The sequence below is a fragment of the Culex quinquefasciatus genome, chromosome 2 (assembly GCF_015732765.1).
Source record: "Culex quinquefasciatus strain JHB chromosome 2, VPISU_Cqui_1.0_pri_paternal, whole genome shotgun sequence".
Taxonomy (NCBI): Eukaryota; Metazoa; Arthropoda; class Insecta; order Diptera; family Culicidae; genus Culex; species Culex quinquefasciatus.
In genome coordinates this window covers 177,689,914-177,703,055 of record NC_051862.1, presented here as the reverse complement: position 1 = coordinate 177,703,055, position 13,142 = coordinate 177,689,914, and the positions used below count along the sequence as shown (strand labels likewise).

General features: G+C 40.6%; 1 protein-coding gene across 1 annotated transcript in view; it reads left to right on the top strand.

Annotated features, from left to right (window-relative positions):
* Window positions 1-13,142, top strand: part of LOC6033179 (manganese-transporting ATPase 13A1) — a 28,050-nt gene that overhangs the window by 2,177 nt on the left and 12,731 nt on the right. The window contains exons 2-4 of the mRNA XM_038258509.1: window positions 3,321-5,868; window positions 5,935-6,274; window positions 6,339-6,615. Of these exons, the coding sequence (XP_038114437.1) occupies window positions 3,321-5,868; window positions 5,935-6,274; window positions 6,339-6,615 (3,165 nt within the window). The remainder of the gene's footprint in view (window positions 1-3,320; window positions 5,869-5,934; window positions 6,275-6,338; window positions 6,616-13,142) is intronic.

Here is a 13,142-nt window from a genome sequence, read left to right as displayed (position 1 = left end):
ACATTTTCAACTATTAACAAAATAAATTTGATGACATTTGGTTGTATCATTGCCGAGATACAGCTATATGAAGTTAGCATTTTCAAAAAACGGGTGCCACGATATCTCAACACTGCATTGACCAAATCGGCTCAAGATTTTGGTGAAGACTCGTTAAACCGGTCCTGTGTGCATGACGAAGGCCAATTTTCAAAAAGTTTATTTTTAAAAAAGATAAAAATATTTTTATGTTTTTCATATTAAAAATCAAAAGTTTTCAGTTTTTGTATTTTTTAAAAATGCAAAATTGGGTCCTAAAATAAAGCTTAGATTGCTGATATTATTGTTTACAGCGATAAAGCTTATTTTTCTGAGTACAATGATCCTTTGTACGACCACAAAGAGTTCAAAATGGATTTTTAAATCAATTTTGAAAAATTAACCTCGCGGTCCTTCTTGACAGAAAAGTTCCTACTTGACAGCTCGTTCCAAGGGGACCATAGTTCATCCATCGAAAAAATGTTGTCTTGTCTTTATTTTTTTCAGCATTAAAATGAAAAAAAGTGATCAGAAATGGTTTTTGATTGTGTTTTTTACCGTTGTACATAAAAATTTACATAGGGCTTTAGTACCCAATTTCAAAATTGGGCTTCGTCATGCACACGGGATGTGTCTTGCGAGTCTTCACCCCAAATTTCAGCCAATTTGCTCCATCCCATCTCGAGATATCGTGGCACCCGTAAATCAACTCTGTGTTCAGAGAAAAACGCTCGCGAAGTTTGACAGTTCGCTTTGCGCATGGCAAAATTTTCAGCTTAAATCGTCTGTAACTTACTCAACTCATAAAATATCTTCATGAAACTTTCAGGAGTGATTGAAAATCATCTTTTAAGGTGATTTAATAAATTTTCTGAAATATGAAATTTTGTGATTTTTTACATGTATGTAACCCCTTAAGAAGTTCATTTTCCGAATGATTTTAAAGCTTTTTCTCAGTGGGTGAGACAACAAGTTTCTGAATATGAAAATATATTAAACATTCCTAAAAACCGTCTAACTTTAAGCGAAACTTACTTGGGGATACCGTTGAGATTTTCCTTTACCTCATTAAAACAAAAGTGGAGCATCAACACTTTCCGTCTTCCAAATCCGCGGTGGAGATGGAAGATGATGAAATTCTTGAAATTACGAAAATATCGATAATTCTGTATACGATATAAAAACAATATTGAAAACTCCGAATTATTAAAAAAAACATAATTTTAGAAGATTTAAAAAAAATGTAAAAATGTCATCAACAATTGAAAAATTCTAAGATTTTTTTTTAAAGAATTAAAATTTTTCAGAGATTTTAAAAGTTTCAAAAATTTTAAAATAAAAAATATTTTATTAAGTTTAAAAATTTACGAAATTACGATCAAAGTTTGTAATAGCATTTTTTTTAACAATTAGAATCCATGGTTTAAATACGGGCTATAAGATCGTACAGAAACAAAAAAAAAAAATCAAAAAATCCAAAAATCCAATAAAATTCATAAAATTTATAAAATTCATAAAATTTATAAAATTCATAAAATTAATAAAATTCATAAAATTAATAAAATTCATAAAATTCATAAAATTCATAAAATTTATAAAATTCATAAAATTCATAAAATTCATAAAATTCATAAAATTCATAAAATTCATAAATTTCTAAAAAATCTAAAAATTACAAAAATTACGAAAAATAAAAATTACAAAAATTACAAAAATTACAAAAATTACAAAAATTACAAAAATTACAAAAATTACAAAAATTACAAAAATTACAAAAATTACAAAAATTACAAAAATTACAAAAATTACAAAAATTACAAAAATTACAAAAATTACAAAAATTACAAAAATTACAAAAATTACAAAAATTACAAAAATTACAAAAATTACAAAAATTACAAAAGTTACAAGAATTACAAAAATTACAATTCTTTTTATATTTTTTAATCCGTCTGAAACTTTTTTGGTGTTTTTGGTTTCCCCAAAGAAGCCATTTTGCATCATTAGTTTGTCCATATAATTTTCCATACAAATTTGGCAGCTGTCCATACAAAAATGATGTAAATAATTCAATAATCAATCTTTTGAAGGAATTTTTGATCGATTTGGTGTCTTCGGCAAAGTTGTAGGTATGAACTACACTGAAAAAAAATGCAACACGGTAAACATTTGTTTGGTGATTTTTAATTTCACTTGATGTCACTTAAACTTGATTTCCAAAAAAACACTATTTTATTTTTTTTATTTTCTGATATGTTTTAGGGGACATCAAATGCCAATTTATCAGAAATTTCCAGAACGGGCAAAAAATCTTTGATCGAGTTATAATTTTTTGAATCAATACTGATTTTTTTTCAAAAAATCGAAATATTGGTCGCAACAATTTTTCAACTTCATTTTTCGATGTGAATTCGAATTTATAATCAAAACGTACATTAGTGAAATTTTTATTAAGTGCACCGTTTTTAAGTTAAATCCATTTTTAGGCTACTTTTTTGAAAATAGTCGCAGTTATTCATTTTTTTAAAATTAGTGCCCATGTTTGCCTACTTTTGAAAAAAATATTTTTGAAAAGCTGAGAAAATTCTCTATATTTTGCTTTTTTGAAATTTGTTTATACGATCTTTAGTTGCTGAGATATTGCCATGCAAAGATTTAAAAACAGGAAAATTGATGTTTTCTAAGTCTCACCCAAACAACCCACCGTTTTCTATTGTCGATATCTCAGCAATTTATGGTCCGATTTTCAATATTAAAATATGAAACATTCGTGAAATTTTCCGATTTTTTTCGATTTTTGAAGCATATTGAGATTTTCTCAATCGTTAGTCGTAATTTGTCGATGGTAGATCGAGAAATTATGATCTCAATCTACTATCGAAAAATTACGACTTACCATTGACAAATTACGATCGTAATATTCGTGAGTCGAAAATTGCGATCTAAATAATCAAGTGCAATAATCACCACGCAAAACTTGAATAAAAAAATCCAAAGTTCAAAAAAAAAAAAATAAAAAAATCAAATATATAAATATATGTAAAGATTTAAAATTCAACAATCCATAAATAAATAAAAAAATCCAAAACATAAAAATTCTAAATTAATTTTTTTGGAATTCAGAACATCAAACAATTGAATTGTCCGAAGTCCTCGTTAAAATGCACTTCGGATTAAAAAAAATAGTTGCATATAAGAAATTTTTATCTCTCTCAAAATCAGGGGTTTGAACCTAAAATATGACTCTAAAAATGTTTGCTTTTCTGTTTAATTTTAACATAAATTTCCCTCACCCCTTCCAGGCCAAATCCCCCGAGAAGGCGCGCCTCGCCAAGGTCGTCCCCACGGAGAACAACGGCTCGTCGGAGCTGGTCAAGCTGCAGCGGACCGTCGTGGACGACGGCGCATCGTCGCCGGAACCGATCGTTTGGTTCCTGTTCCAGAAGACCAAGTACGTGTGGGACGCCGACAAGAAGCAGTTCCGCGGCGTCGAGTTCCCCATCCACCGGACGTACGAGGAGTACTTTGAGTCGAAGGGCCACCAGGAGGACACGGACGTGCAGCTGGCGGAGCGGACCTATGGGAACAATAATATGGAGATGGTGGTGCCGGAGTTTATGGAGCTGTTTGTGGAGCGGGCGACGGCGCCGTTTTTCGTGTTCCAGATTTTTTCGGTGCTGCTGTGGTGCCTGGACGAGTACATGTACTATTCGCTGTTTACGCTGGGGATGTTGATTTCGTTTGAGTGCATTTTGGTGCAGCAGCAGCTGCGGAACATGTCGGAGATTCGGAAGATGGGAAATCGGCCGTACATGATCAATGTGTTTCGGAACAGGAAGTGGCGCCCGATGAAGTCGAACTTGTTGGTGCCGGGGGATTTGGTGTCGATTACGAGGTCGCAGGACGAGAATTTGGTGCCGTGTGATTTGCTGCTGATTCGGGGGACGTGCATCGTGGACGAGAGCATGCTGACGGGTGAGTCGGTGCCGCAGATGAAGGAATCGCTGGAGAATACGGACGAGCACGGGAAGGAGTTGGACATTGAGTCGGATGGGAAGTTGTACGTGCTGTTTGGCGGGACGAAGGTGGTTCAGCATTCCTCGCCGAGCAAGGGAGCGATGCGGGCGCCGGACAGTGGCTGCATCGGGTACGTGTTGAGGACCGGGTTCAACACGTCGCAGGGCAAGTTGCTGCGGACGATTTTGTTCGGGGTGAAGCGCGTCACCGAGAACAATCTGGAGACGTTTGCGTTTATTCTGTTTTTGATGGTGTTTGCGGTGGCTGCAGCTGTTTACGTGTGGGTCAAGGGTTCGGAAGATCCGGAGCGGAACCGGTACAAGCTGTTTTTGGAGTGCACGTTGATTTTGACGTCGATCATCCCACCGGATCTACCGATTGAGCTGTCGTTGGCGGTGAACACTTCGCTGCTGCAGCTTTCGAAGCTGTACGTGTTTTGTACGGAACCGTTCCGGATACCGTTTGCCGGGAAGGTGCAAATTTGCTGCTTTGACAAGACTGGCACGCTCACGAGCGACAATTTGGTGGTTGAGGGAGTTGCTGGGTTGAAGAAGGACACTACGATAACGGCGATCGCGGACATTCCGGAGGCGACGGCGCACGTGCTGGGTTCGTGCCACTCGTTGGTTCAACTGGAAGATGGACTTGTGGGGGATCCGCTGGAGAAGGCCACGCTGACGTCGATCGATTGGAGTTTGACGAAAGGGGATTCGGTTGTGCCGAAGCGGGGCAAGTTCAAGCCGCTGCGGATCTATCAGCGGTTCCACTTTTCCTCGTCGCTGAAGCGAATGTCCGTGCTGGCGGGTTACCTGGTTCCGTACAGCAACGATACCTGCTACATCGGAACGGTGAAGGGCGCGCCGGAAGTGATTATGAAGATGCTGAAAACCGTGCCGGAGAACTATCAGGAAACGTATCTGGAGTATTCTCGCCGAGGAGCTCGCGTCCTCGCGTTGGGCTACAAATCGTTCGGAACGCTGGACAACGCGACCGTTCGCGAGCTGAAGCGGGCCGACGTCGAAAAGGATCTGGAATTTGCCGGTTTTATCATAATCTCTTGCCCGCTGAAGCCCGACTCGAAGTACGCCATCAAGGAGATCCTACAGGCCTCGCACAAGGTGATGATGATCACCGGGGACAATCCGCTGACGGCGTGCCACGTGGCCAAGGAACTTCGCTTCACGAAACGCACCATCGTCGTGTTGACTCGCGCCGATGACCGCGACGAAGCCGGATGGCACTGGGAATCGATCAATGGCGAAACGAGACTACCTCTCGGCAAGGACGACAAACGCTCCGTACGGGAGCTGTACAAAGAGCACGACTTTTGCATCACCGGCGAGGGACTCGCGTATTTGAACGCCGAGCGGCATCGCTACCTGCAGGAGTTGGTTCCGTACGTGACGGTGTTTGCACGGTTCGCCCCCAAGCAGAAGGAGTTTGTGATCACCACGCTGAAGCAGCTCGGATTCTACACGCTGATGTGTGGCGACGGAACTAACGACGTCGGGGCGCTGAAGCACGCCAACGTGGGCGTTTCGCTGTTGAGTCATCCGCCGAGCAAGGCCGAGAAGCGGTCGATGAGGGCGGCCGTGATTGCGGCGGCACCAGAAGGGGAAAGCCCCGCGGAGAAGAAGAAAAAGGAAGAGGAGCGGAAGGCGATGACGCCGCGGGAGCGCGCTATTCTGAAGCATCGCGAGAATCTGAACTCGACCCAGGAACGGCTGCAAAAGGTGCTGAAGGACATTGACGACGAGCAGGTGCAGATTGTCAAGTTGGGCGATGCCAGTATTGCGGCGCCGTTCACCAGCCGGTCGTCGTCGATCAACTGTGGTATGAAAGCTTTGAACACTGATTAACCTTAATCCTTTTCATACAATTTCAATCTCTCTCTTTCAGTTTGCCACATCATCAAGCAGGGCCGCTGCACGCTCGTGACCACGCTGCAGATGTTCAAGATCCTCGCGCTGAACGCGCTCATCTCGGCGTACTGCCAGTCGGTGCTGTACATCGACGGCGTCAAGAACAGCGACACCCAGCTGACGCTGCACGGACTCCTGACGGCGGCCTGCTTTCTCTTCATCACGCGCTCGAAACCGCTCAAGGTGCTCTCGAAGCAGGCGCCGCTCCCAAACATCTTCAACCTGTACTCGGTGACGACCATCCTGGCCCAGTTTGCGGTGCACTTTACCGCGCTCATCTACCTCGTGCACGAGGCCGAACTGCGATCGCCGCCAAAGTGCGTACCCTTTGAAGTCTGCATCAATCCTCATCCTTAAAATCAAATCTTTCGACAATTCCAGAGAGGGCAAGGTGAAGCTCAACCTGGACCTGGGTCCGGACGAGAAGGAGGAGTTTGTGCCGAACATCGTCAACAGTACGGTGTACATCATCAGTGTGGCGATGCAGATCGCGACGGTGGCGGTCAACTACAAGGGGCACCCGTTTATGGAGAGCATGCGCGAGAACCGGTTGCTGTCGTACGCGATCTTCACGTCCAGTACGATCGTGCTGTGTCTGGCGCTCGGCATCGTGCCGGACCTGCTGGCCACGTTCGAGGTGATAGACTTCGAGCCGGATGTGAGTATTGATGTGGGTGGATTGGAAAAGTTTGATGGTCTTTACTTTTGATGAATGATAACACTGAACAAACTGAATTTCGACAGAAAAGCGAAGGAGTAGAAGTTGCGAAACTTCAAATTCTTCACATTTGACTTTGTAAAGATCGTCCTACAGGGATACAAAAACAGCATGTTCTTTGATCTGGAGAAACAACTTGCATACTTTGACGCTAAGTCTCGAGATCAACAACGATGACTGGTTCATACACCTTGTGAAGGATAAAATCACTGGATCAATTATTGTTGACGAGGCGATTCTACACAAAGAATCCGACATCAATGTCAAAAATTCGGTCGAGGCACATTCCGGTGTGTGAAGTGTGGTGATACTCACATCACCGAATAGGGTAGTCTTCCGACACACACTTAGATTTTTTTATCGGACTCGGTAGTTGAAAAATCGGTAAAGTTTTGATTGGTAAACCATCTGTCAAAATGAACAAAATTCTACCGAATTTCTGTTGGACAATGAACAGTAATAAACTTTATTACCGAATTTCGGTAAGTTTTTACCGAATTCGGTACTTTTCAGTTTACCGAACTGTTCAGCAGTTGAAAATTCGGTAAAAAATCTAATTGTGCAAGCTAGGGGAAAACGCACAAAGCGCGCGTCAGGTGTGCAAACTGTGGTGCTAGCCAAACGGTGAATTTCCGAGGTTGCGGCGCGAAAAAAGTACGGCATCCCGCCAATCTTAAAGGGCTTTGTTTTTTGCTTATATTCTTGTCACGTTTCCTGAGTTTTGCGCTCTTGCTGGAGAGACACTAACGCGCTTTCGTTCCTGCAGGATAGAACAATTCCTGGCTCTCAGTGAGCTTATGATAAAGTACCGTCACCAAGAGTGACATTGGGGCATACAGATATAATTAAAACATGTTTTTTTTGTCAAAAATGTTATTTTTTAATTTGCAAAATTTAATTTATAAAAATGACGAAAAATCACGCCTCAAAAAAAAATATATTGAAATTGGTAAAAAGTTTTATTTTTTAATCAGATTTTTTTTTAAGGATCATCACATTTTCTCAAGCTTAAGTCGTTTTAACCAGATTTAGCATCTGGCAGCACTCTGGCGCAAAAATCCCTTTCTTGGTCCCCTAATATATTCAAAAATCGAAATGAATCGAATCGAATCGAAAATGATCGATTTATAGGAATTTACAGGGTGGCCACACAAGTCATGAAATCGAAAAAGTCAGAAATTAGCCAAAATTTGCAAAAAAAAAAAAATCGGTTAGGGAAGCGTAGTCATCAATGGGACACTTTTGGTTTTCAACTTTCAATGATTTTTGTATTCAGCAGAACCCCACGAAAACAGCATGATACGAGAAAAAGTTCTCCTATGGGAGTTCCTTGGCCGAAATAATTAGATCCATATTTTTTGTTTGGCCATTAGGGTGACCTACGCCGTGTTAGGGTGGTCCAAATTTGTCAAAAATCGTAACTCCGCGCTATTTCAACTAATTTTAGTTGTTTTGGACGCAAATGAATGATGATTAGTTGTTTATTCAAGGAAAAATAGTTTAATAGTTTCAAAAATCCAGCCTAACATTTAAAAAAGTTGTATGAAAACATAAAATGTCGATTTGAAGGTCTCGGGACCAAAGAGCCTATGTCCGAAAATATTTTTATCGGATTCCTCGAAAAAAACTTACGTAAGATATCAAAAAAATGATGAAGTTATGTTTTTAGGCTTCTGAGATACGATGTTTTGAAAATAAAAACTGGGTTTTTCGACAAGCAGCGCGCAAAAACGGGGAAAAACAACTTTTTAAACTAAAAATACGATAACTTTAAAATTTCAGCGATGACATTTACTTTTTAGGGTACAAAAAGTTGCGTCGTTCATTTTAACTTTTTTCATCTCTTTTCTTTCCTAGATCAAACCGAGTATTTGTCAATTTTTGAAATTAATCTTTAAATGTTATCCATGTACAGTCCAGACTCGATTATCCGAAGGCCTCGGAAAAATTTAACTTCGGATAAGGCTGGTACAAATATTTTTAAAAGTTTTTGTCACCCCCCCCTTCAAAATTGGCCCGAAAAATCAGGGGGCAAAAAAAATATTTTTACAATAAACTTAAAAATTTCAATGAAAATTCAAGTGCAACCAGATAAAATCAAATTAAAATACATTCTCCTGCGTTTAAAATCATTTTTAGCATGTTTGGGTTTATTAAAAAATCTTAAGATTTTTGGAAAATTTTCGATGCTAAATCTTTTTTTTCGATATTTTTTTTGTTTTTGTCAGATCTTAGATTTTTTGAAAACTAATGATTGCAAAACAACTGAACTAGTGTAAAATGCATTTTAAAACACTTTTTTCATTTAAATGTGAAGACTATGGCTTGTTATATAAATTTTTATATTTTTTTTTATTTTTGCCCCCCCCCCCCCCTTGACCTCGGCCAGGGCCGAGGGACAAAAACTTTTTTAAATATTTGCATCGGCCTAATCGAATTCCGAAAAAAAAATTTTTGCTGTCTAATTTTTGAGTGTCGAGCTTAAGTATGTCCCCTAAACTACGCTAACGTGATTTAAAATTTTGAATTCCAAGATGGCGGTGACGAAATATTGAAAACATGCATTTATTCAAATTAGACTAAAACGGGGTCGCAGAACTCAAATGTGATGGTAAAAACAAGTAAAAGAAGGACACGAAAAAAAAAACTAATTCATTCTTGTATTAGAAATGCATATTATTTCAGGTTCTGGAAAAGTCGAAAATTCGAAAATGGGTTTTAATTAGCCATCCTGTAATTTACCTTTTAGTTAAGTTTTTTTTGCGCCTTACTATAATCATAACCTACAACTTTGCCGAAGACACCTAATCGGTAAACCTCGTTGGATAAATTATACGAGTGCTGAGAAAAAATCAAGTTTTGCAATGAGTTGAATAGAATATAATGGAATTATATTCATTTGAAATGAATTTTATCAGTAAAACGTATATTTCCCCGCTTGAATGTTATTTGCTGTCAAGATATGTGTCAAATTCCAAAACAGTATTTACTTTTCGACACAAGTGCTTAAAAGTTGAACTTTTCAGAATCTGATTAAATGCTGCAATAGTAGTTTACGCAACAAGTTGCGAAAAGAAGATTTTTTCAGCAAGATAGCGACGAGTGCTGAAAAAAACAAGTTTTGCAACGAGTTCCATACAACATTTTTTGCAATTCCGAAAAACACCCATTGAGTGAAATTTTAAGTCGAATTTTCATGTATTTTGTCAATAAATCGTTTAAATCAAAAAAATGTTGAAAAGTGTTACTTTCGAAACAAGTGCTGAAAAGTTCAACTTTTCAGCACCCATTTCAGTGCTTTTCAGCATTTATTTTGAAAAGTGTTGCTATTCGATTCTGTTATTTTTGGTACAGAAAAGTAGGCTATTTCGTCGTTCAAGAATGACAGGAAAAGTAAGTAGTTTCACGACGGAATTGCAAAAAAGTACTTTTCAATACTGTTATTTTTGGCGATGGAAATTAGGCGTTTCGTCATTCTAGAATGATATAAATCGTAAAAAAATGCAAAAAATGATATTTTCTGAGTTTAAAATCAAGTCAGTAACATTAGATTTATTTTCTGAGTCAAAACTGTGACATTTTATCAGAACAGCGGTGTCGAGTAACTTTGTAAGCGACTCCAACTCCGGTCTCTAAATTCGACGCTGACTATGATTTTAGCGCCGGCTTTTTGTGATGTCTGCATTTGAAAATTTGGAAAGATGTTAGGGCTGAAGGACGTTTTTGACTGTTACAAACAAACAAACAAACAAACAAACAAACAAACAAACAAACAAACAAACAAACAAACAAACAAACAAACAAACAAACTTTTTGACAGCTTGCCAGTTTGCATTTGTTTGCAGAAACGTAAGCTTGCTTTGTTTGCGAGTTTGGCAAACTGTCAAACACAAAAAAAGTGCGAGTTTGATTGTTTGTTAATTTGCCATAGTCTAATACCTCCTTGATTTTGAGTGAAATAAATATTGTGTAAGGTTTACTTTTCAAGTAACTTAGTGATTTTAATAACTTTGCCGAAGATACAAAATCGATCTGGAATTCCCGTTTCGATATAACGTCATGATTCGAAATCCGGACACTTAGTAGCATATCATTTTCGTTATAGCTGACAAAAAATCATGTAATATGTTGGAAATGAAGAAATATCATCAGGATGTAGTATTAACAGTCAGTTTTAAGAAAATGCATGAAAAATATGTCTTTTCTAACAATTTTGACAAAGAACTTTGTCCTAAGGTTTCTATACGGGGTGTCAATCCAAAATTTTCGCGAAGCGAAAACGTTACGTAACGAATTCCCCTCTCGGCAAATTTCCCCTCTTTTTGGTGCAGGCTGGTTGGTTGAACAAACGTTTCCCAATCAGTCAATATAGAGACGTGAGATTGATGTATCTAAAATCACCCCACTCTACCTCATAATTTTCGGATCGTCGACGAGGCAAAAGCGAATAAGGAGATGTAGGAGAATGGGTGCAAAAGGCGGGGCATACGTCCCCGATCTAAATTAACAAAACTCGGCTCGGTCGGTCCCGAAAATTCAGTCTGTTGCTGGCCGTCGACGAGAACACATCAGGAGCAGATGGCCTGGTGGCCCGTTTGCAGACGGCCTGGAGGCCCGGGAGCAGATAGCCTGGAAGCATGGACACGCCAAGACATGCCAGCCGGCATGAGCGGGAATTGGAATTGGCCACCACTTGGAGTGGCCGGAGGCCCCGGGGATGTTCCGATGGGGGGACATTTGCGGAACCATAAGAGTTGGGGCAATATTGGTATCAAACTTTAGGGTTTTTGATACTGGATATGAAATTTGACATTTCGGCAGTAGTGGCCACCACCTGGAGTGGTCGGAGGCCCCGCGGATGTTCCGATGGGGGGACATTTGCGGAACCATAAGAGTTGGGGCAATATTGGTATCAAACTTTAGGGTTTTTGATACTGGATATGAAATTTGACATTTTGGCAGTAGTGGCCACCACCTGGAGTGGCCGGAGGCCCCGCGGATGTTCCGATGGGGGGACATTTGCGGAACCATAAGAGTTGGGGCAATATGGGTATCAAACTTTAGGGTTTTTGATACTGCACATGAAATTTGACATTTTGGCAGTAGTGGCCACCACCTGGAGTGGCCGTAGGCCCCGCGGATGTTCCGATGGGGGGACATTTGCGGAACCATAAGAGTTGGGGCAATATGGGTATCAAACTTTAGGGTTTTTGATACTGGATATGAAATTTGACATTTCGGCAGTAGTGGCCACCACCTGGAGTGGCCGGAGGCCCCGGGGATGTTCCGATGGGGGGACATTTGCGGAACCATAAGAGTTGGGGCAATATGGGTATCAAACTTTAGGGTTTTTGATACTGCACATGAAATTTGACATTTTGGCAGTAGTGGCCACCACCTGGAGTGGCCGGAGGCCCCGCGGATGTTCCGATAGGGGACATTTGCGGAACCATAAGAGTTGGGGCAATATGGGTATCAAACTTTAGGGTTTTTGATACTGGATATGAAATTTGACATTTCGGCAGTAGTGGCCACCACCTGGAGTGGCCGGAGGCCCCGGGGATGTTCCGATAGGGGGACATTTGCCGAACCATAAGAGTTGGGGCAATATTGGTATCAAACTTTAGGGTTTTTGATACTGGATATGAAATTTGACATTTTGGCAGTAGTGGCCACCACCTGGAGTGGCCGGAGGCCCCGCGGATGTTCCGATAGGGGGACATTTGACGAACCATAAGAGTTGGGGCAATATGGGTATCAAACTGTAGGGTTTTTGATACTGCACATGAAATTTGACATTTTGGCAGTAGTGGCCACCACCTGGAGTGGCCGGAGGCCCCGCGGATGTTCCGATGGGGGGACATTTGCCGAACCATAAGAGTTGGGGCAATATTGGTATCAAACTTTAGGGTTTTTGATACTGGATATGAAATTTGACATTTCGGCAGTAGTGGCCACCACCTGGAGTGGCCGGAGGCCCCGCGGATGTTCCGATGGGGGGACATTTGCGGAACCATAAGAGTTGGGGCAATATTGGTATCAAACTTTAGGGTTTTTGATACTGGATATGAAATTTGACATTCCGGCAGTAGTGGCCACCACCTGGAGTGGCCATAGGCCCCGCGGATGTTCCGATGGGGGGACATTTGCGGAACCATAAGAGTTGGGGCAATATGGGTATCAAACTTTAGGGTTTTTGATACTGCACATGAAATTTGACATTTTGGCAGTAGTGGCCACCACCTGGAGTGGCCGGAGGCCCCGCGGATGTTCCGATGGGGGGACATTTGCGGAACCATAAGAGTTGGGGCAATATTGGTATCAAACTTTAGGGTTTTTGATACTGGATATGAAATTTGACATTTTGGCAGTAGTGGCCACCACCTGGAGTGGCCGGAGGCCCCGCGGATGTTCCGATGGGGGGACATTTGCGGAACCATAAGAGTTGGGGCAATATGGGTATCAAA